The sequence below is a fragment of the Rhopalosiphum maidis genome, chromosome 3, assembly GCF_003676215.2.
Source record: "Rhopalosiphum maidis isolate BTI-1 chromosome 3, ASM367621v3, whole genome shotgun sequence".
In the NCBI taxonomy this organism is placed as follows: domain Eukaryota; kingdom Metazoa; phylum Arthropoda; class Insecta; order Hemiptera; family Aphididae; genus Rhopalosiphum; species Rhopalosiphum maidis.
In genome coordinates, this window is record NC_040879.1 from 5,432,541 (window position 1) to 5,455,260 (window position 22,720).

Sequence of the window (22,720 nt, forward strand, 5' to 3'; positions counted from 1 at the left end):
TTTTTTTCTTATGGCCGTGTACAATATTAATGTTAATAACTATATGATATAAAATTAACACAAGAATGTATTAACATTATTGTAAATCATAGATTAATATAATATTACCTTATTAATTTAAGTATATTAATACTTGTTGTAAACATGAAATTTCATTTTAATTCGAATATTATTGCTAACAAGTAACAAGAATACAAGACTTTATACAATACCTTACAAAAATGGAATAGCTAAATATAAAGAAGATTATTATGAAGCAATTTAACAAATTAAACATAAAGTAACATAACAAAAATCACAGTTTGTACTGTTTATAAGTACACGAAATTGCGATAAACGATAAGAAATTATCTGTGCGTTCGTAGTATTCGTATGACGTGCACTCCAAATTTAATGTACAACAAATAAAAATAAACAGTAACCTACAAGTTTTTTTTTTTAATTACAATATTTTTTTAGTGGTGAACACCGGTGACTCGTTGTTAAAGCAAGAGCACAATAAGCCCAGTTTACCGATACCTACCGACTACGACCTATGGGTTCATGATACGTAGAGTCGGTAGATAATGGACAGGTCACAAAAGCAGTTCATATTAATACACAATATTATATAATATAAAAACATATTTTGCTTTATATTATACCTTGTGTGAGGTATAGGTTTCTAAATTCAAAACACAGATAAACCGGTACTTATCTGTCCATTCGTTAAATAATTTGCCACTGTTTCCGATATGACTGAACTGCTGATTTTCATATTCAATACACACACTATATTCGATTAGGTAATCAACGTACCTAAAAATTTCACCGTTGATGTTGATTAAAAAGCATTCAATTTTTTTAGGAAAAAAATGTTATTTGAATTTTCAAGTATAGGTATTAGCTGGTTATTAATTTTATTTTGTAAAACTCTATTTTCTTTAATCACATAGGCAGATAAATACAAAACCAGCTGCAAAGATTCATTACGCTCGAAGTGAAGTTCTTTTATATTAATCGTCAGTCATCCGTGCTTATCAATTATTTGGATTGCCTTTTACACGCACCCGAGTACATCAAAACAAATAGGTAGGCATGTAATATGTTATCGAGTAATCATTGTAACATGTGTGCAAAGGCGTGTAAAATACAGACGATAGTATAGGTATTAATTTATATAAGTATACGACCGATTCGTAGAATTTGGATTTTGTAAATCTCACATTATAGTAAGTTGTTACTCAATACTATATACCATAGAGTTATATTATGTTTCTACGCTGCAGGGGTAGTAAGTACACGTGATATACCCGCTGTCTTGAAATTGCGTCGATTCGCGAATACTAAATAACAAGTGAACCGTAAACACCTACACAACATACATTTAATACACATCACACGTTGCATCCTTTTATATAATATTATAATGTGAATGTAAATTACGTCCAACGAAGCGGGAAAATTGTAAATTGCGCCCAAAACGTAATATAATGTATGAATTTCTACCAAGTAAAGTGTGGTTGACGTTTTTTTTTAAGTAATATTATTCCATTTACAGCAATACCCAGAGGACGCCGTGGTAAAACAACCTTCACTGATATTCAAAAATTGTTTTTTTTTTTATTATTATTATTATTTGGTTAAGATCTTACGAATTTTTACCTTAAATAATAGACAAAAAATGTTTTGTTTTTATTATAAAATGTTTTATATAATATTAATTGATTTGTAAATATAACTATAATAATGATGTAACATAATTATTATATGTTCAGCCTTACTTATATAATTTTAAATTACGCTTTAAGATGTATAAGGCTTGACTATACTATTAATTTTGGTGCTTTTTGGTTATCGCGACTACCGACGATTTTCGGGTATCGCGACTATACATATATATGACTACGTTATTATATAGGTCTTTTCGTAGAAATGGAATGTAACAAAAATGGAAATTTCATTTCTACAGAAAGACCACGTAATAAAAACATATTCGACAGAATATACCATTATCACAATTCACTTGACTGCCAAATCTGTAAGTGTGGACAGTACTAGTGAATGCCAAAAATAATATTGAATTTACACTGTTATTTTATTTGTATTGATCGTTGTATTTTAATATATTTTATTATAAAAATACGAATCTGGAATTTGTCAATAAACGAGAAAGATGACGGGATGTTCAGACGTTCTTTTAAGAAAAGAGTGTCTTACCAAAAAAACGATTATGTAGGTCCGGTCACGAAGCAAAATTGTATTTTAGAAATCAAATTTTTTGAAAATGTTACATTAAATCCTGTCAAAAAAAGGTTAACATTCGTGTTATGAGTTGATTTGTTGGTAGTTGTATTTCCTTTGTGTGTGCATTGCGCTTATGTATTGTTGAGCAGAGGAACTGATTTCTGTTAAAGGATGTCAACAATAACTTAATATATTTGGCAATACTATAGTAGACTGTAATAATAATATGCGTGAATTGTGTGTGTTGAGCTTAAAAAATAGAAAATGAAAAGATTGGTGATCCGGAAAAAATTGTTGAAATTTACGAAAAGTCTTTACAAAGCGTAAAAACAATGCTGGGCGAATTTCGCCTCAACAATGGACTTTTGAAGGCCTATATAGAGAAACAAAAGAATGTTTTTAAGTCGAAGTCAACAATAAGACTGCATCTACACTATTAGATGTAATCAAAAATAATATTAAGATAGGCACAACCATATATTCTGATTGTTGGTGTGGTTATAAAACAGAACAATTAAAAAAGGTTGGTTTCAATCGCCAAACTAGATAAATTTTATATTATAAAAGAATATTCATGAAAAAATGTATCTTGGTATATTTTATAACGGTACCAGAATGGTTGAATATGTATAATTAGTAAGGTGCAACGACTGCTAGTAAACACAACTAAATTACTTTTAAGGCATAAAAAAAATAAAAAAATAAATTCCATTCGACATTGGACAATGAACGTACTACTATTATTTACTTAAAAATCACGAGAATAGTAAATATATGTGCAGATAACAATTAACAAATAATACCGGGGATTATATTCCGGGAGTATTTCATAATACTTACCTGGTCTTGAACAGACAGCAAAAAAATTGACAACGTTGTATGAAATGAGAAAATGTTTGCTATGTTCAATCGGATTTTTATAAGAAATGGACCCTGGAGTTGCTCGATTACGGCCCTAATTCATGTAGTCGTATTTTATCCCAGATCTAAGTTTCTCGATTCTGTTCAAACACACATAATTGGTTCACAAAATAGCTTATAATTAATAAAATAAAGTAAATATTTTAAATACTGTATTGGACGTATTTGTATTGAAAATATACATGAAATACAATTAATGTATCAATAAATAAATAGTCGAATAATAAATTGTTTACAATAAAAAAAGATGAAATATAATTAATATACCAATAAATAGTAAAATAGTTATAGTGTTAGAGGTAGATTTTTAAAACTTATTATTTTTACAAAATTAAAATTAGATATTTCCAAGTTGTTTTGTAATGTGGGGTTGTATACATTTATTTTTATTAATTTGTTTGGTTGTTTCCCGAGCCCGAGGAGTACAAACTATAGATTGAATTTTTATTTTACTATCTGCTTAGCTTTGTTTTAAAATTTCCAAAAATTGAAATATACTAGAATGTGAAATATAAAATAGTATATTAAATTTCGAATGGAAACTTTCACACGCACTCGCCGTCAAATACATATTCATACTGGTACTACAAGTAGCCCATAATTCAGGTGGAAAATCAAAATCATTATTAATATAAGTGTCTACTAAATAATCACAAAATATTTCTATTTTAGCCGTCGAGGTTGTATAGAGAAGCTAAATCTATGACAGCACCGAATTACCACGCCGAATATTGGTTCTCGTGTGGATCGTGTATAAATGTGTAATCGATAGTTATATTTATGCCAAAATACGTATCGAACGCAATCGGGATATTTGTTTAGTTTTGTTAATCACTTAAATAGTATTTTTTACTTACTATGCACGGGCCGCAATCTGAATAGGTGAAAAGTTTACTTTGAGCCGCATCGAGTAACAATATGGACCATGGTCAGTTGGGTATCGCCGTAAAAAAATTCCAAGTTCAATTTACAAATAAGTAACTTATATGTTACGTATTATTTATCACATAAAGTATTGTCGAATAAAATATGAAACATATTTACTATTTTTCTTTTAATAATCTACATATATTACTCGTACTAAAAATATAAAAATACTTTTTTTTGTTAGACATAACTATATAGCCACATATATGTGTTATAAAATATACTAAAGATACGACGTGCATAGTTATCAAGGCCCCTCGCTACTCATACCAATCAATACGATTTGCGGTATTATAAATTAAAAAAAAAAACCCAAAAGTAACTGACAAAACTCCGAACATTGTAGACTGTATTATATAAAAACAGTACACACGGGGAACTTAGGAACTTGTGACCCGTGCTATACGTGCCGTATATGTAGATAGGTAAGTATATATAATATCACATACGTGTATAATAGATACGTGCACGTCGTCGTTTACCTACATACACAATTACACGGCAAGTACGACATGTCGCGGCATATGCCCATACGCACACGTTTATTATATAGGTATACATAATATATATATATATTATGCACATAAAATATGCATAATATGAATATACAAACACTAAAACAAACACGCACACACGTGGACCACGACGAGCCGTAGGTAGGTAGGTACGTATAGGTACAACACATAATAATATATACAACATATATTATAATAATATAAGCTAAAATACTCGTTACGATGTAATGCTACTGCGGGCGATGCAGTGAACAATGGTAATTTATAAGTATCATGTTATACAGGTTTGTGTTTGTATACCTATTCAAAGGGGTGTTTTAGGCGTTTTGTCATCGGTGCACGCAGCCGGATATATTGCGCATTACAGTAGAATCGCAGTAACGGCAATGTCTCGACGATTCGTTCTTCTAATAGACGCACCGTAAACATTATCATAGTCAGCTATATAATAATATGTATTATGCGTATTTCCATCTTACATTTTAAAATGTTTATTGTTTCATTTAGAGGGATAAATTGATTTTCCCGGTTAGCCTACTTTAAACCATGTTATAAAAAGGTGAACAACGAATTTTACGCGATATAAGATCACCAAGATGGACAAGATGTTTGATTAGTATTCGATGTAAATTTATACTTATTTAAAATTTTCTTTCTTTTATCGGTTTCTTCAAAATAAAAATCATGTCTGTCATGAATATGTTCATAAAAAAATTAAATCTGGCCAACTGGAACTATTTAAAAATTTTAAAGCTAAGGGATGCAATCACACGCTCTGACCGTAACCCGAAATTCTGTATAATAAATAAACTTACAAGCGCACCATCATGATCCTATCACTAATAATACTCATTAATTGTAGGAGAGATGCACTAAAATTATCTAATGTATAAGGATCAAATAAAATCTATACAGCACCCAGTATCCTAATAAAAAACTTATGACACATGATCAACGCCTGCAGTTTGCACTTTGATATACATTATCCATACAAATGTACTTGCGCGACGTTACACTTGTATATTATAATTTATATTATATATGTATACATATTGCGTTATACGGGTATCTGGGTATGATCGTGTGATTATTTATGTAACCAATAAATGTATTTGTTATAAATAGGGCTCGGATTTATATGTATTTATGAAACCAAAATATGTATTTACGTTAGCAAAACATGTACATAAATATGTGCTAAAAAATCAAAAAATGTATTTTACTAATATGATTTATTTATTAATATTTAATTATTTAATATATCCATAAGAGTTTCTAATGAAATAAATCATATTTTAAATAGTAAAATTATTTAAAAAAACGTGATGATAGATACAAAAATAAAAATAAAAACACACATCATTGTAAAATCAATACATTCATCACTTCGTTCAGATTCTAAAAGCTGTTACAAATTATAAAATAGAAATAAAAAAAGCTAAAAAAAAATAAAAATTTTAATTATCTTGATTACAATTTATGATAACAGCATTTTGAAATTTTGAAATTCAAAAGATTTTCGATTCGGTCGTAAAATTTCCTTATACTGACTAAATGATCGTTCGGCTTCCACTGATGTTATTGGACTGTATTGCATTTTTGACTATGTCTGAAGGAGTAAGTTATATCTACCGTAGATTAAGTTCAATAATTGGTATTACTTTGTTACTATGTCGTACTTTTGGAAATTTGGGAAGTTGTTTCTATTAAAAAATACAACGTACTCGTACATAATTAATAATTATTACAAAAATCGTAAATGAACAAATTGTCAAAATATGTAGGAAGAAATGGAATTATTGAAAAATATGTAAAAATATGTAAAATAAAATATAGCTAATTTCATTGGAAATCCCTTGAAACGAATTTATCACTCACTTAAATTAATTTATCAGTAAAAATTTTTATTATTAAAAATATGTATTTACATATAAATCCGAGCCCTAGTTATAAATATTTCTTTCTGCCGAACTTAATACTATCCTCCTACATCATGTTTATATTTAAAACTTAAAATAACATATATTATAATAATTATCAACGTCGTAATATAATCTAGGACCTAGGTATCGTGTTTATTAATTATTTTATTATATAGTATAGTTATAATATTGTTATTTAAGTCATAAGCAATAAATATAATTATTACATATAATATTAGTTTTTTAGATTATAAGCAATTACTTAAGACCGTTAGAATAATAATATTAATTTAGAACTTATTTTAATTATTGAATATTTAATAAGTATTAAATGTTTAATAACTTAAATTATACTCGTATTCTGATAAAACGGATTTTATGGATGTGTAAATAAATCGACATAATCTATATCTTATCTTCGTATTGCGATAAATCATGATAATATTATTAAATAAATCAACGTTATCGGCACATATAGAACAAAGTTCAGATAGCAAATGTCAATCAATTGTTTAGAAATGACCCATGGTAGTCACGAATATAGAAATTTTTAAAACTTATATTAATTTACTATTCGTACATAGTATCAATTGCTTAATAACTTAAAAGTTAAATTACATCAACATGGCAATCAATGTCTGAAATTGACGTATACTAGCCACCAATAAAGGAATCTTTAAAAGCTTATATTAATTTACAATAAAGTCATAGTGCTTGTAATAACTTATAAATTACATTATGGAGTAGCTATCAATATCTCTTATACCTTTTTCTTTTTTTATTTATATATGTATATATCTAAATAAAATCATAAATATCTTTATAAAAAATGGATGACTATTTTTAAATTTGTAAAAAACATCGATGATGCGATGTTCCAAATTGTCAGATTATAGTTGAATTTTATCAGCCTCAAATGTAAATTTTGATAATAATTTTTCAAAAATAAATCATTTATTCAGGGCTTGAAACAAAAATATTTTTTTCTATTTTGATTTTGTTTCGGGTATTGGTATTTATTTCTTCAATTTCAGGTTCACTTTCGATTCCCAGTATTGATCGCCACTGGTTGAAAATATCCAACTATTTTACCGTACGGTTAAGTGGCAGTACTGGGAGTGCATCGCACTTTCGCATACTCAAAAAGACTTCTTAATTTTATAAATGGGCCACTAAAACTTCAATACTAAATTATATTAATAGTTAATACATTTAAATTTGGTATTATTCTAAGATTACAGTGAATAAATCTAGAAGCAGTGTTTTAAAATTTAAATATTTCAATAACATATTTTATGTTGAACGTGTAAAAAAATCAAAACCCAACAACACAATATTATCCATGGATAATAAAATAATTTTCCCAATCTTCACTATATTATCAGCATATAATAATACTTAGTAGATATATAATATATTAGACATTATAGTGTGATGCTGTAAATTATCTAGTATCTACTATCCTAAACTATCGCACTAATCTAGATTAAAATTTAAACTGTTTATACTTTTATAAGTCTAAGATTTATATCTGTATAGTATACATAAAAAGAAAATTAAAAATAATAATAATAATTTCTTACAAACAATTTTAAATTGTGATGTTAAATAATTAAAAGGGAGATAACCTATTTTATCTTAGATAAAGCTGAAGTATTAATTCAGAAAATCATTTTTACTTTTAATTAAAATAAGTATAGGTATACATAGTTTCTACTCCATGTAACTAACCATACTAAATGTTAGATATTATATTATATGTTATTGTGTTACCTATTAAACACATTAAATTATATAATATTTTATAGTTTATTAATACAGAATGTTTAAATTTTAAAAACAAACTACGGAGATCTCAATGCAAACGGACTACGAAGTAATAACTCAAATGATACGATCGCCAGCTAATTATTATATTTTAATCCCAATAACTATATTGTTAATTATATGATAGTTATTATTATTACTGTAAGGAAATTACTTATTATAAGTATTTCTGCGCAGCGTAACGTGTTTTTTCTACGTAATACCTAATTTATAAGAATTTCTAGGATTTATTACAAAACGTAAAAGGACTAATATTCGCCAAAAATTACAAATTATTATTAATTTATATATTTGATATGCCTACAACAATGTTATACATTTCACCACATACGGCGTATAATATTTACAGTTTATATACATTTTAATTATTTAAAATGAATTACCAAAGTACATCAATGTTATACCCTAATTCAATTTATATACGCGCATAATATTATATACATTTATATTTTATATATCTACCATTGTCCGTTACGTTTTATTAGTTTCCTATTAGATTTTACTAGTTATTACTTATTAGTTAGTAATAATAACAAACTTATTACTTATTAGTCGTTATGAAGTATAGAATAATGTTTCAATCGAATTACTCATATCTCCTATATTTTTACATTATAGTATTATACCGTATATTTTCCATCGGACTTCTGAAAAGTCGGACGACCAAACATTTACAGTTGACCATTATTTGATAAGAGATTTTGAAATAATTGAAATTGTTTTATTTATAATAGCTCAGCTATTAAAATTTAAATGTTAGGTAAAAATGTATTTAATTTTATATTTTTTTGATATCGATTTAGGATTTTGGTATTTATTTTTTCCGATTTTGATTTCAGTTTCGGATATCGGTATTAATGTTTTTCAATTTCGTTTTTAATTTCGAATATCAGTATTCATTTTTTTCAAATTTCGGTTTCGGTTTTGATTACCATTGATTTTTTTCGATTTTGATTTCGGTTTTGATAACGATTGCAGTTTTTAACGGTTTTAATTCAAAAACGGTATCCAATATCAATTTTAAGCCCTGTTCTTGATATTTATTAATTATTTATTTGATGGACAAAAAACCAAAATATATTTAAGCCAGTAAAGTATTATAATAATTGGAGAGCAGATTTTTATGTATTTGCATATTTATTCTGGTTAATCGTATGATATGCTAAATGAGCATAACATTTGTTTCATGACATAACGATTTAAAAAATAAAACTTTTTTAGTGCATATATTTTTGCATATTTTGACATTTTTTTATTTTAAGGATTTATTTTACAATTTGTATTTCATATTTCATCTTTTAGTGCATATTTCGATGTTTTTTTTATTTTTTAGATATTTTTGAAATATATATACTATTACCTATTATAATATAAGAAAAAAGTATTATATTTTTATAGTTTCGATTAATATCAAAAAAAATTAATAGGTATTATTTTATTTTTCATGTATATTTTAACATTTTAGTGCATATATTTATGCATATTTAGGATTTTTTAGCGCATATTTGGTTGGTTTTTAATGAATATAAATCTGCAGTCTAAATTTATTATAATACTTTACTGTCTTAAGTATATTGGGTTTTATGTCCGTCAAAAAGATAATAAATAAATATCAAGAATAAATAATTTATTTTTGAAAAAATAATAAACGAAACTCGTAGGTAGTTAAATTGATAATAAATTACGACAATAAGCTTAAAGTAGGCAAATTTATTATGTCAAGTCTCTTGTCTCTATAGTATATTTTTGACGCTCCGCAATACGAACTATTGAACTATATAGATCTGATTTGATACTATAAACGGCATAAAACAACCTCAAATTTATAAAAGCATTTTTGCTACTTAAAAAGTTGATGACGGATAAAAATAAATAAATAAAAAATACACTTGATTGATTATTACTTTCATCGTTTCATCGCTCTGCTTAGAATCTAGAATCAGTAAGTAGATAATTAATTGATTTATTTCGTTACCAAAATTAAAATTATTAATTAATTCTTATACTAGAAAATTGTATATTGTTTGTATCAAATTATAATTATCTTGTTTGTTAACACACTTTTTGGTAAGAATTTGTACCAAAACAGTAGGGAAAAATAAAACAACAATATATATTATATTATTTATGTATTTGTTATATATAATATGATCATTGAATCAAAAAATAATAATAGGTATGTAAAGAGTTTTTAGCAGTCTTAACACTTTTAATCTAGCATACATGTGAATATGTCGATTGTTACTACTGGCGGATATTCTATAGTAGAGGTGTAGCGATAACTACACCTTCAATTAGAGGTAGGTGGGGTACTGTAGGGGTGGGTTGTCTATGTAATTTTTGTATGCGAATAATACAGAATAATACTTTGGAATATTTTAATAGTATAGTAGTAACTATTTTTTTAACATGTTGAATAAACTATTCAGTATATGGGGTGTTATATGGATGAATATTATTGAGGGTCGGTGGTTATACTTCTTATATTTCGCTATACTTATATTTTTAAGAATAGCTGTCACTTATTGTTACAATAGTACCTAACGATTAAACGACGATTCAAGGAAAAAAAACCATTAATGAGTGTATATGACTAAAAAATAAATCATTTTACATGAAAATCATTATAAATCGAAGCATTTTTTACTGCTTCAAATCTACCTATGGTGCCTAGTAAACAATAAGTAAATACACTCATGTAGACTACGTAAATCACTCAGTATATGATATACCTATCACAATGTATAATTATGAATAATGTATAATATACGTTATATTTCGTTAATTATTAGCTTTATTGTGAATAATATAATGTACCTATAACTATAATCTCTAGAATAATGTTGGTTCAAAAGACGGATGTTTAACGATTATTCAACGTATTATTTTGTAATTTATTATGTTTATTATTCATTGTACAAAACACGTATTATATCGTACTATTCGTACTCATTTATTTTTAGTTGAAATTCTGCTATAATTAATAATATTATATAAATGACAAATTATATAGCTACTAACCTCACAATTTTATTTTATTTATTCAAGACTATTCAATGTTTATATAATATTATATATATATATAATAAATTCTCAATCGCAAGGGTATACTTCAACGTCCAAAATATTGCGATAACACTAGAAATCAAAATATCTTAGGCAGTAGCTACGTAAATAATTAAACATATTATTATCATTGCTTTATTTAAAGATTTAATAATGTATAACTTTTAAGTTTAACCTTAAATTGTAGAACATGACATCTCAATGTCAACATTTTTAAATTATAAATGTATTGTGTACTTTCAGAAATTATCATCACAATAGACTCTTCTGGAAATATGTCATTTATACAGTATCTACAAAAATTAAAAACTAATGTATAACATTACAAAATTGTTTTTGTATTCTAAATTACAGCAGTCATGTAGACTTAATTATAATTATATTATTTATATTTATCTGTTTTTACTTGTTTTTCAATTTTCATAACTCAAAATGATGCGCCTCATTAATTGTATTTGTGTACAATATTTCAATACGTGGTAATTGGAGCCAACATAATCAGAAATACTATTAGGTAGGTATGACAGAATAGCAAATATTAACATTTAATTTTCATCTACCTAATCAATACAAATTATATAGTAATTTGAGGTATGAAGTAATTACATTGCAAGCAAATACATTTCAATTATTATTACACATTAATTATGTTTATAGCGAAAATATTTAATCGACTAAATACCTTTAAAAAGTTTATGTGAAACACAACAAAAAATATGAAATACAAAAAAATAACATATACATACTGTCGTAATATTAAAACATTTATCGCTCAGTACAAAATCTAATAGTTATTAAAACTTTTTTTTTTAATAATTATGTATTTCTTTTAATAATTAAAAATTCAAATAAATACAAATATTTTTAATATGGATCTTTTTTAAACAATATATTCCTTCAAAAACAATTTGTTTATATTAATTTTCCCATTGCGATACTGTTGACAAAACTAAAGCAATAGTTTTTCATTAGTAGTTGATTCGTCGTTAAGTTCTACAGTTTGATTCTGTCACTAAAAGAATATAGACAGATTGCAATGACACGGCAAGAATAAAAAGTATCTAGTAAGTAATACTCCTTACAAATTTACGATAAGCGTGTGCAAATTGCAGATCATTTCCAAAATATTTTTCAGTGATTCATCGGATCATCGAGTTCAAAATATGTATCAATATACCATGATCACTATAAATTCACCGAGTCTGATCACTTGCATACCATACTAATTAATACATTACAATTTTACTCAAAAACTTATAGGTAGGTACGTTATACTATGTGTTATTTTTAACTATTCAATAGAAGTCTTGTATTTTATAGTTTACTATTACTTAAACCTCACTTCCTCTCAATGTTCATAATTTTACGAATTACGATCTATTGTTGATCAATCGAGCTCGTAACATAATAATCAACGTACTTTAACTAGTTTATTGTAGTACAAGTCTATGCTTAGCGTATAATGTACTATTATTATTATTATTATTATCTGTTATATACTCGCACTGTTATAATATTCAAATCGTTATTTTTTTTTTTTAATTTTAAACTATATAAATCTACGTTTTCAATCATTTCGTTTATGAATTAAAACCGCTTAGTACCGTAACCCGATGCAAGGACGTGTTTGTACGATATACGACACGGTGCACACGCACACAGCACACGGTATAGTGCAGGATTAACGCTACGTCTTATTCGTTAATCGATTTTAATTTTTTTAAATTAAAAGGTTTAATATCGAAGAGGGACTTTTTGACTCTGTGGCTTGTTTCGAACTTTGATTTTCTACGACTATAGCCCCCTAAATCCTATAGCTGAGCGGTTGCGCGTATATTATGTTCACCATCTGTTCATTACAATAATTACTGTTGTTCGTCTTTTTGTAATAACAGTCTCGACGCGCGACGCCTCGACGAGTGACGACTTAATCGCTTATTTCTTATTTATCAATTATTATTACATAATAACGACGAGCGAGCGATGGGCAATCTCGCGAGCTACTGATTAGCAAAAAGTCGTAATGATGATGAGTAATAACGATCGATAACTACTGACCAGCAATAAGCGCGACGATAAAAATAACGAACCGACGATATTTTAATTAACTCGATAATAATATTATTGTTGTTGTTATTACCACCGAACGGACCGCGGTAGGGCGACGGCAACAAACACGGTACAGGTATTCTGTTCACGACGATTAATACAACGTTGTGAACTTGTAAATAATAGTATTACCGAATACCTAACAATAATATTATTGTCTTCGTAATATTCATAATTTTCCGAAATTCTGGCGGCCGAATGTCGTCGGTCAAGTTAGTGAGTTGGCGACGGGCGGAGAGGCGAACACAACATAATATTGTGTCATACACGCACCGCGACACGTGTGTGTCGAGAATACATATTATATTATTATCATTATCATGTTATGTACGCCGTGTGCGTGCGTAGTGCTCTATATTATTACTATTTCTACAGCGCGAGAGACTGCGTACTGCCGAAAAAATAAAAATAAAGAATCCGTAGCAGCTGAATTCGAGTAAATAATATTACACACGAAATGCTACACGACATTTTTATTGCACCGTCCCAGGTTTTTTTCAACCGGTTATCGTGTGTGTGTGTGTGTGTGTGTGTGCGTGCGTGTTTGTGCGTGTATAGCACACGTGTTTTATCGTAGGTATTATTCTTTAGTATATTATTGTCGTTTTCTCTCCGTCCGTTTTTACGGCTGTTGTTAACGTGCGGCGAGAAGCCGAGAACCTTTCCTCCCCCGTCTCTTCACCCTTCGCGGCGCCGAGTGGACATCACACCGTGAAAACCGTTTTATTTTACACCACCCTCGACGACAACTACTACTACACGGTGTATTATTCTTGCACGATATCCCGTGGATTTCGTCTTCCCGAAAATCTCTTCTCTCTCTCCCCCCCGACCATCACACCCCCCCTCCTCAAACAACCACCACGCGGCGATTGCACCACGTTATTGCTTCGATATGTTCGCGTCGCGCGCCGCCGCTGCTGCAGTCGTATATACCACCGGTAGAGTACCGTCGTCGTCCCTCTCTAGCGCCGTCACGTCCCACTCCCTCTCTCCTGTCTAGAACGATCGGTCTCACTCGCTCTCTCTCTCTCTCTCACTCACTCTCTTTCTCTCACGTTCGTTCTCCCTCGTCGTTTATCGTCTCGCTCGCTCACCGTGTACACTCATTCTCTCTCTCACTCAATCACTCTCTCTCTCTCTCTCTCTCTCTCTAGTTACACACACCAACCGGTGTATGCGTATCGTAAGCGCGTCCTAACCACGACGACGACCGGCGTTGGAGGCGTTTAGTGTTTCACGATTTCCCGGTCAGACGAGACGCTGCCGTTCCGCCAGTTCCGTATCGATTTCGGCCCGGAGAGCGTGTTGCAGCAATCTTATTCTACGTCGGCGGCACACAGCCATAACAATCATAATAAAATAATAAATTGTTGTTGTTATTGACGACAACGAAAAAACGGTAGTAAACTTTATCATCATCGTCGCAGAAGACCATTACACGATTTAGGTAAGCGACTATTTAGCAACAATAACGTTGTGCGTCTGTATAAATACTAACCTCACGTCGTGATTATTATTTTGCGTAGTTTTTTTTTCGATTTTTCATTCTACACCCGTGGTCGGTACCCACTGCCTACATAATTATACAAAAAAATAATACTCATTTTCGGCTATTTTAATTTAATTTTTAATCATTATTGTATTATATTGTAACGCTTTTTCTTTTTTTTTTGTATCGCCAGCACTTACCATCTCTGACCATGTTTTTACGCGGCGCCGTCGATACTAGTACCATTGATAATTATGATCATAATACTTTTTTATCCTATAGCTTACAAGTACACCTAATCTCACTATAACCATTTTTTGTTGTACTGTATCTGAATATAAATATTTTTATATATATATATATTTTGATGTATTTATAATAAAACGGTATACGAACCAACTAGTGGTCACTTGTCTTACTACGCTTGCTTTGACGCTGGATAGTTACGTATACTGTATACTAATAATGTATTTTCATTTTAAATTTGATTTCACGTGAGATTGAATATGCCCGTTTTAAGGAGTTCGATATAGGCAATATAAAGTGTACTTGTGTACTAGCTGTTCGGTAGTGTGCGCAGTAAATTAATTATAATCTGTGTTAACAGTGGCAGCCTATGAACAAAAATTGGCCCGAAAAATTATTTTACCGGACTTAAAGTTTATTTCTTACTACATATATTTAATGATTTTAAGATATAAACGAATACATATAAATTTTAAGTTTTATAAAACATTTAGCTTCCAAATTATTAATTACTAAACAAAATACTCATCTTTTGCACAATCAAAAATAGAAAGTTCATAATATTAAATTTAAAAAAAGGCATAGTACGCTACTGTGCATGAGAGAACAATGAATTGAATGAATCATAATGAATATCAATCATATAAAATGGAACTGTTTCCTTTTTTTATTTTAAATTTTTTCTACAATATTTCAATACTTTACCAAGAAATATTTATTATTTTTGAATTCTAAATAATTCTATTAAGCACAAAGTGAAGCAATGTACAAGAAAAATAAAGCAACTAACCATGAAATAAATAAATTCCTAATATGAAAAAAATGGGTACTTTTTATGTATAAAATTATTTATATAACTTAGATAATATAAAACCATACATCATAATTGGCAAACTAAATAGTTGGCAAATAAAATTCATAAACATATATTATGTAAGTACACCTATAGTTTTATTGTTTGTAGTTATATTTAATTGGAGACCTAAAAAACTAATTATTAGGTAAGAAGTAATAATTTACAATTACTAAATAATTGTTATACAAATAACCTTAATTGTTAAGTTTATAAAACCAAACTGATTAATAATTATGTTATTTAAAAATAATATGATTAAGCAATCAAAATAATATTTTATTAATACATGAACACCGCACTATAAATATGAATACTTATTAAGTAAAATATATAATTTTCTTGGCATTTACTTCCTATCTCTGACACTTTATATTTACAACCTTCAATAAAATCAATTACTTTGTTTTAGAAATCGTCAATATGGCAGAAAATTGGGATAATATACCAGGAATAAATCAAGAATATGGACAATTAGACCAAAATGCAACTGATAGTCAAACAGATGAAAATGATTGGAATAATTTAGCCCAAAATTTCAAACGTAAATATAAAGCATGTACAAATTATACAGATTGGGACCCTATAAATAACAATGGTCATACCGATGATGATAAATTAATTGAAGAATTTTTTGAAAATAAAACTACAACTATTGAATCTTCTGGTGATACAAATGCGGGTCGTGACGACTCATCTCAAACAACATCTGATGTTGTTGAACATCAAGCTGATACTGCTAGTTATTATGAAAATAATGAACAAATCAATATTGAATGTACTGATTCAAATTCTTTAAATGATTCTTGGGGAAATCCAATTTCTAGTGATCGATATAATAATGACATTGGAAATAATTCAGAATTAAATGGTAGTACCAAGAAAAACAATTATAATGATTATCATCCTGGGAATTCTTGGAGTAATGATATCGAAACCAATAACTATCAAAAATATGAAAAAAACGGTTACCACGAAAATGTTCGCAGCCACCAGCAAAGCACACGGTTTCCCAAAAAATCTAATAATGATAAAAGAAATGGTAAATTTGAAAAGCCCATCATACAAAAATCAACTTATATTCCTCCAGAATTTGAAGAAAATGATGACCTAACACTAGAAGCAGGATTGAATTTTGAAAAATACGATAAAATTGAAGTAACAGTAAGTGGGATGGAAGTACCCAAAAACATAACATCATTTCAAGATTCTGGTTTGCGTCAAGTATTAATAAGCAATTTAACCAAATGTCATTATACTATTCCAACTCCAATACAGAAGTATGCTATACCAATCATTATGAATGGAAAAGATATGATAGCTAGTGCTCAAACTGGTTCTGGAAAAACTGTTAGTAAAAATAGTTATTTTAATCATTTTATTATTATATGTGAAATTGTAATTATTGATTTTCAGGCAGCTTTTGTTTTACCAATTTTAAACAATTTAATCAGTGAACCAGCTGAATTAATTGTTGATTACAATCATTGTGAGCCACAAGCTTTAATCCTGTCACCCACTAGAGAACTTGCTATACAAATATGTGAAGTTACAACTAGATTGAGCAGAAACACTTCAATAAAATGTGAACTTCTTTATGGCGGAACAGCCACTTATCACCAAAAAGAAAGAATTTTGGTAAAATGAATAGTAATTTATCAATTGATAATATATAATTAATATAATTTGTTGTTTCAGAGAGGTGGTGTTCATATAATTGTAGCTACTCCAGGGCGTTTAATTGATTTTGTCAATCGAGGTTTAATTACCTTTTCATCTTTGCGATTCTTTGTACTTGATGAAGCCGACCGGATGTTAGACATGGGTTTTTCACTTGATATTGAACATATATTAAATGATAACACTATGGTGTCATCGGTAAATAGTTTAAATTTTATTTTAAGTATCCCCCTAATAATAATCTTGCTTATAGTTTGTATAACTACTATTTATGTATTCATATTTATATGTTAAATATATTAAAAAAAGAAAATGTATTACATTTTAGGCAGAGAGATCAACAGTTATGTTTTCAGCAACCCTGCCCATGGACGTTCAACATATAGCAAAGTCTTATTTAAAACCAGATTATATATCAGTAGCTGTTGGAGTGGTTGGAGGTGCCTGTAAAGATGTTACACAAACATTTATAGAAGTGAATAAGTTTAGCAAAAAAAATGCATTAGTTGCTATGCTAAATGAAACAAGTAAATACACTTTTTTAAACAGGCCATACTATATTATATATTTAATTTTAGATTAATAATTTGTCAATATAATACATTATTTAAATGTTCAATATAGATGATTGTCAGGGAACAATTGTATTTGTTGAGCAAAAAAGACAAGCTGATTTCATAGCAGCCTTTCTAAGTGAACTTAATTATCCGACTACAAGTATACACGGAGATCGTGAACAGCCGGAACGAGAAAAAGCTTTGAGAGATTTTAAAACTAAAAAAATGAAGGTTTTAGTAGCCACTGCTGTGGCTGCTAGAGGACTAGGTATATTCAATTTATATTATTCTACACACTAAAGGTTTTCAATAATCTACAATTTTGTTTCTATTCTATCGTATACACCATTATTGTTGACATAATAACTAAATGTTTATTTTAATTTGGTATGTTTATGTTACTTTTATACATAAAAATATATACATTTACAACTAGAATATTTATTATTATTAACAAAAACTAGCTTTTCAAGACATCTCATTAAACCGTGCTCATATTAAATTATGAAATAATCTATAATCATATACATAAATAATAATAAGTTACTGAAAATGTAAATATTTATATTTTTTATGTAATATTTTAAGACATTGTTAGGTTTACTACAAATTAGAATCAGATGTCAATATAAATTATTTCAATATTTTTATTATACATATAATTTTTTTTACGATGTATATTATCTTTTGTAATGCATTTAAATATTACCTAATATTTTATTATTGTATATATTTTTATATAATTGATTTACAATATTATGTTGAAATATATTATTAATGTTATTACTGTCAGAAAAAGAAAAGATACAAATTAATTTAAATTTATCATCTAATTAATACTTAATATCTTGACATTTCAAAAAATATATTTTAATTGTGTGTATTCTGTACAATTTCTAATTATAATTATTGGTTACAAATTTAAAAAAAAAAGTTAGGATTTAAATATTTATAATTCCTAATTCTTTATTATCAGAATTCTAATATGTCTATAATAACGATGGATGTGCAATTTTGTTTAATATAAAATTATATTTTAATTTTTACAGATATAATGGGTGTTACAACGGTAGTGAATTTTGATCTACCAAAAACGATTGAAGAGTATGTGCATAGAATTGGACGTACTGGTAGATTGGGAAATTCAGGCCGTGCTGTTTCATTTTTTGATCCAGCAAACGATCATGCCATGGCTCCATATTTAGTCAATACTCTTAAACTAGTAAATTACATTTTTTTAAACGTTTTGTTTTTATTTGTATTTTGAAACTTACAATAATAATATTTTTGTTGCAGGCCGATCAAAAAGTTCCAGAATTTTTATCTCAGTATAGTGGCAAAGTTCAGAAACCTTTAAATCAGTTCAATGATATACGATCGGTACATAATTTTTTTATTTTAAATATAACTTTAATACATTGTCCATAATATTATTAATTCAATGTTTTCATAATGATTTGTTTCATATTTAAATTTAATTTCAATTACTAATTAAAATGAAATAAATTTTAATTATAATATTTAGCTTGCCCTTCATGAGAGAATAGAGAAGTAAACATTACAAAATACATATATCATTAAACCACCTATGTTTAAGCAATAATTATCTCAGCTAAAAATAGATGTATAGAAGTCTAGATTTATGATTTATTTCATTAGGCATTAAAAATATAACACAGTGTAGTTCAAAACAGTTTATAGTTGGAGTGAATTCAATTGTTAATCAAATATTGTAGATTACTTTTACTGTTTTTTTCATATACTGTATGAAATACAATTATACTTGTACTGCAACAAGTATAATAATTATTATTATACTTGTACTGCAACAAGTATAATAATTATTATTTCCATATAAAAATGTCAATGTTTTAGTTTTTAAGTATTTGGTTAACATAATGGTGTAAATTCAATATTCTATATAATAATCTGAAATGAAATATAATTTTTATTTCATAATAGCATGTTTTATTAATTTTTATGCTATACTTTATTGAACAAAACTAAATAAATTATATTAAAAAAATGTTTATAAAATTATATGAAAATTAAATTAATGTATATTTTGTATTCTAGAATGTTCCAGTAACATCTGAGTATGTCCAAGAAGAGGAAGAATGGTAATCATAGATTCCTACAACAATTCAAGCCAAAAAAAAAAAAAAAAAATGAAGCAATCTCAGTTATTAATTCTCTTAATTGTGAATTATAACTCTTTATAAGCTCAAATTGATCCAATTTAACTTTTGCTACCTTATAATCCAACTATGTTTTTTTTTCAATTATTTTTTTAAACATCACTGAAAAAAATTGAATTTTTACCTATAGTTATAATTTATTATTGTATAACATATATTTTTTTAGTTATACTTTATGAGTAAACCTAAAACTAAAGACTTAAAAAAATAATAGGTTTTGTTTTTATTTATTATTTATATATTATTGTACAAATTGAATTTTTATATTTAATTATTATTGTATATATCATATTTAAAATATTTTTTAGTTTAAAATTTATAAATAAAAAGTCTGAAACTTAACTTTTGGAAATAAGTATATTTTATACAACTTTAATCTCAACCTGCAAGTTTGTTAACATATATAATTAATAATTATAATTTGTATATCGTAATCGGAATGAGTAGTGAGTACCACAGCAAAGTGGTATCTAAATAATAATCTCTTTAAAATTATTCCATTCAACTATAATTTATTGACCAGTGATCTGTGGAAAATTATATTATTTATTATAATTTATTAATTTCCACCTAATAGTTAACCTTTATTGTTTTTACCAACTTAAGACTATATCGTCGTTTTAATTGTTAACTTTAAATATATTGGTACTTTTACAGTATACTATAAAAATTAAAAATATGGTATTTTTTATATTTTAATAATTAATTTTACTGCTAAGAATTTAGGCCTTACTTATTAGACACATATTTAAGGTCAAATACTAATAGAAATGTATAATTTTTTAGTAAAAGTTAAATTACTAAACTTAAAATAAAATCATTGTTAATTATTTTGTTTTGATTGTAAGTTATAATGAAATAGTGCCATATATTATACATTTATAAATTTACTTATATGATTTATTGATTTTTATTTGGATATAATTATTAGATTCAGTTGTTATAATATTTCTATGTACAACTATAAATGTGATTTTTTTTTGCAATACATTGTACCTACTATTTTCTTTTAACCGTGTATTTACTTTAGATTATATTCATAAATTAAATAACATATGTTATAGTCATTTCAATTTCAATTATATTGGCATTGGTAACTTTACATTACAATTAGATCAAAGAACCACTATTTTGTCTTTTGTGTTAAATAATTGTATTTTTATAACACAAATAATAATGACTATTATTGTTATTGAATTTTATTATTTTATGTGTTAATATTTGATCATATTATTGTAAACTTAATATATATATAAAAATAATAATAATAACAAAATTTTACCTAAATTAAAAAAAAAAAAAATACTCATATCATTAATTATTGTTTTCCATGTTACAGATTATCTGTGATTCGGTTATATCTTTTTAGTTGTTTTGTAGTTTATATATTATTCCCACATGGCAATTTGAAAATATATACATTTTCTTAATATTTGAAAAGGTTTTACTACTTATATTTGTTTTAAAATATTGTATAAATATTTATACCCAAATAAAATCAAATCATTTTGAAAGTACTACAAATTAAATATTATAAATTAGTGTTCCATTCAGCGTTTTAAAAGTGTTTGATCATCAAATATTTATACCAAAACATTTTTAAAACATTACATACCCATAAGCACAAAATAAGGTTTGAGATTTGGTGGTGGTGGTGGTGGTGGTTGGGGGAGCTAAAGCCCTAGTTATTACTCAATGAAGTAACTATAAAAGTAAAAACAAAACACCTAAATAATTTTCCTCCCGATTAGGTTCCTCAATTTCTAATAGAATACATACTAATACCCTAATTACAATAAAGCTTACTACACATTTTTTCTTATTTACTATTTTATCTACTTTTAATTGTAATGTCAAAATTGTATTTATAATATACATTATACAAATAGATCATGTATGGTATTAGAGTTAAGTAAATATAACAATAAAATTATAATATAAAACAAATTTATTTACCTATATGGCAAGAAAATAATTATTTAAAATGTATTAAATACATGAAAAAAAATTAACATAATTATTAATCATTTTTTGAACCCTTTTGCATTTTGAGATAAACATTCAAGATTACATAAATATTGGTTAAATGTATTTATTAAATATTGGTAAACAAATGTTGTATTTATATTTTCTAACACTGAATTGTTTTATAACCACCAATGTTTATTTATTAAACATTTA

The 22,720-nt window shown here is 27.0% G+C and overlaps 1 protein-coding gene across 1 annotated transcript; it reads left to right on the forward strand.

The window, feature by feature from the left end:
- The first annotated feature begins 14,607 nt into the window (after positions 1-14,607).
- Positions 14,608-20,563, forward strand: LOC113559638 (ATP-dependent RNA helicase vasa-like). Its single transcript, XM_026965388.1, has 9 exons — positions 14,608-14,963; positions 16,517-17,454; positions 17,521-17,742; positions 17,803-17,982; positions 18,113-18,311; positions 18,409-18,609; positions 19,391-19,563; positions 19,638-19,721; positions 20,418-20,563. Exons 2-9 carry the CDS (start codon positions 16,528-16,530, stop codon positions 20,463-20,465), a joined length of 2,034 nt encoding a protein of 677 aa, XP_026821189.1. The 5' UTR covers positions 14,608-14,963; positions 16,517-16,527; the 3' UTR covers positions 20,466-20,563.
- Positions 20,564-22,720: the final 2,157 nt, after the last annotated feature.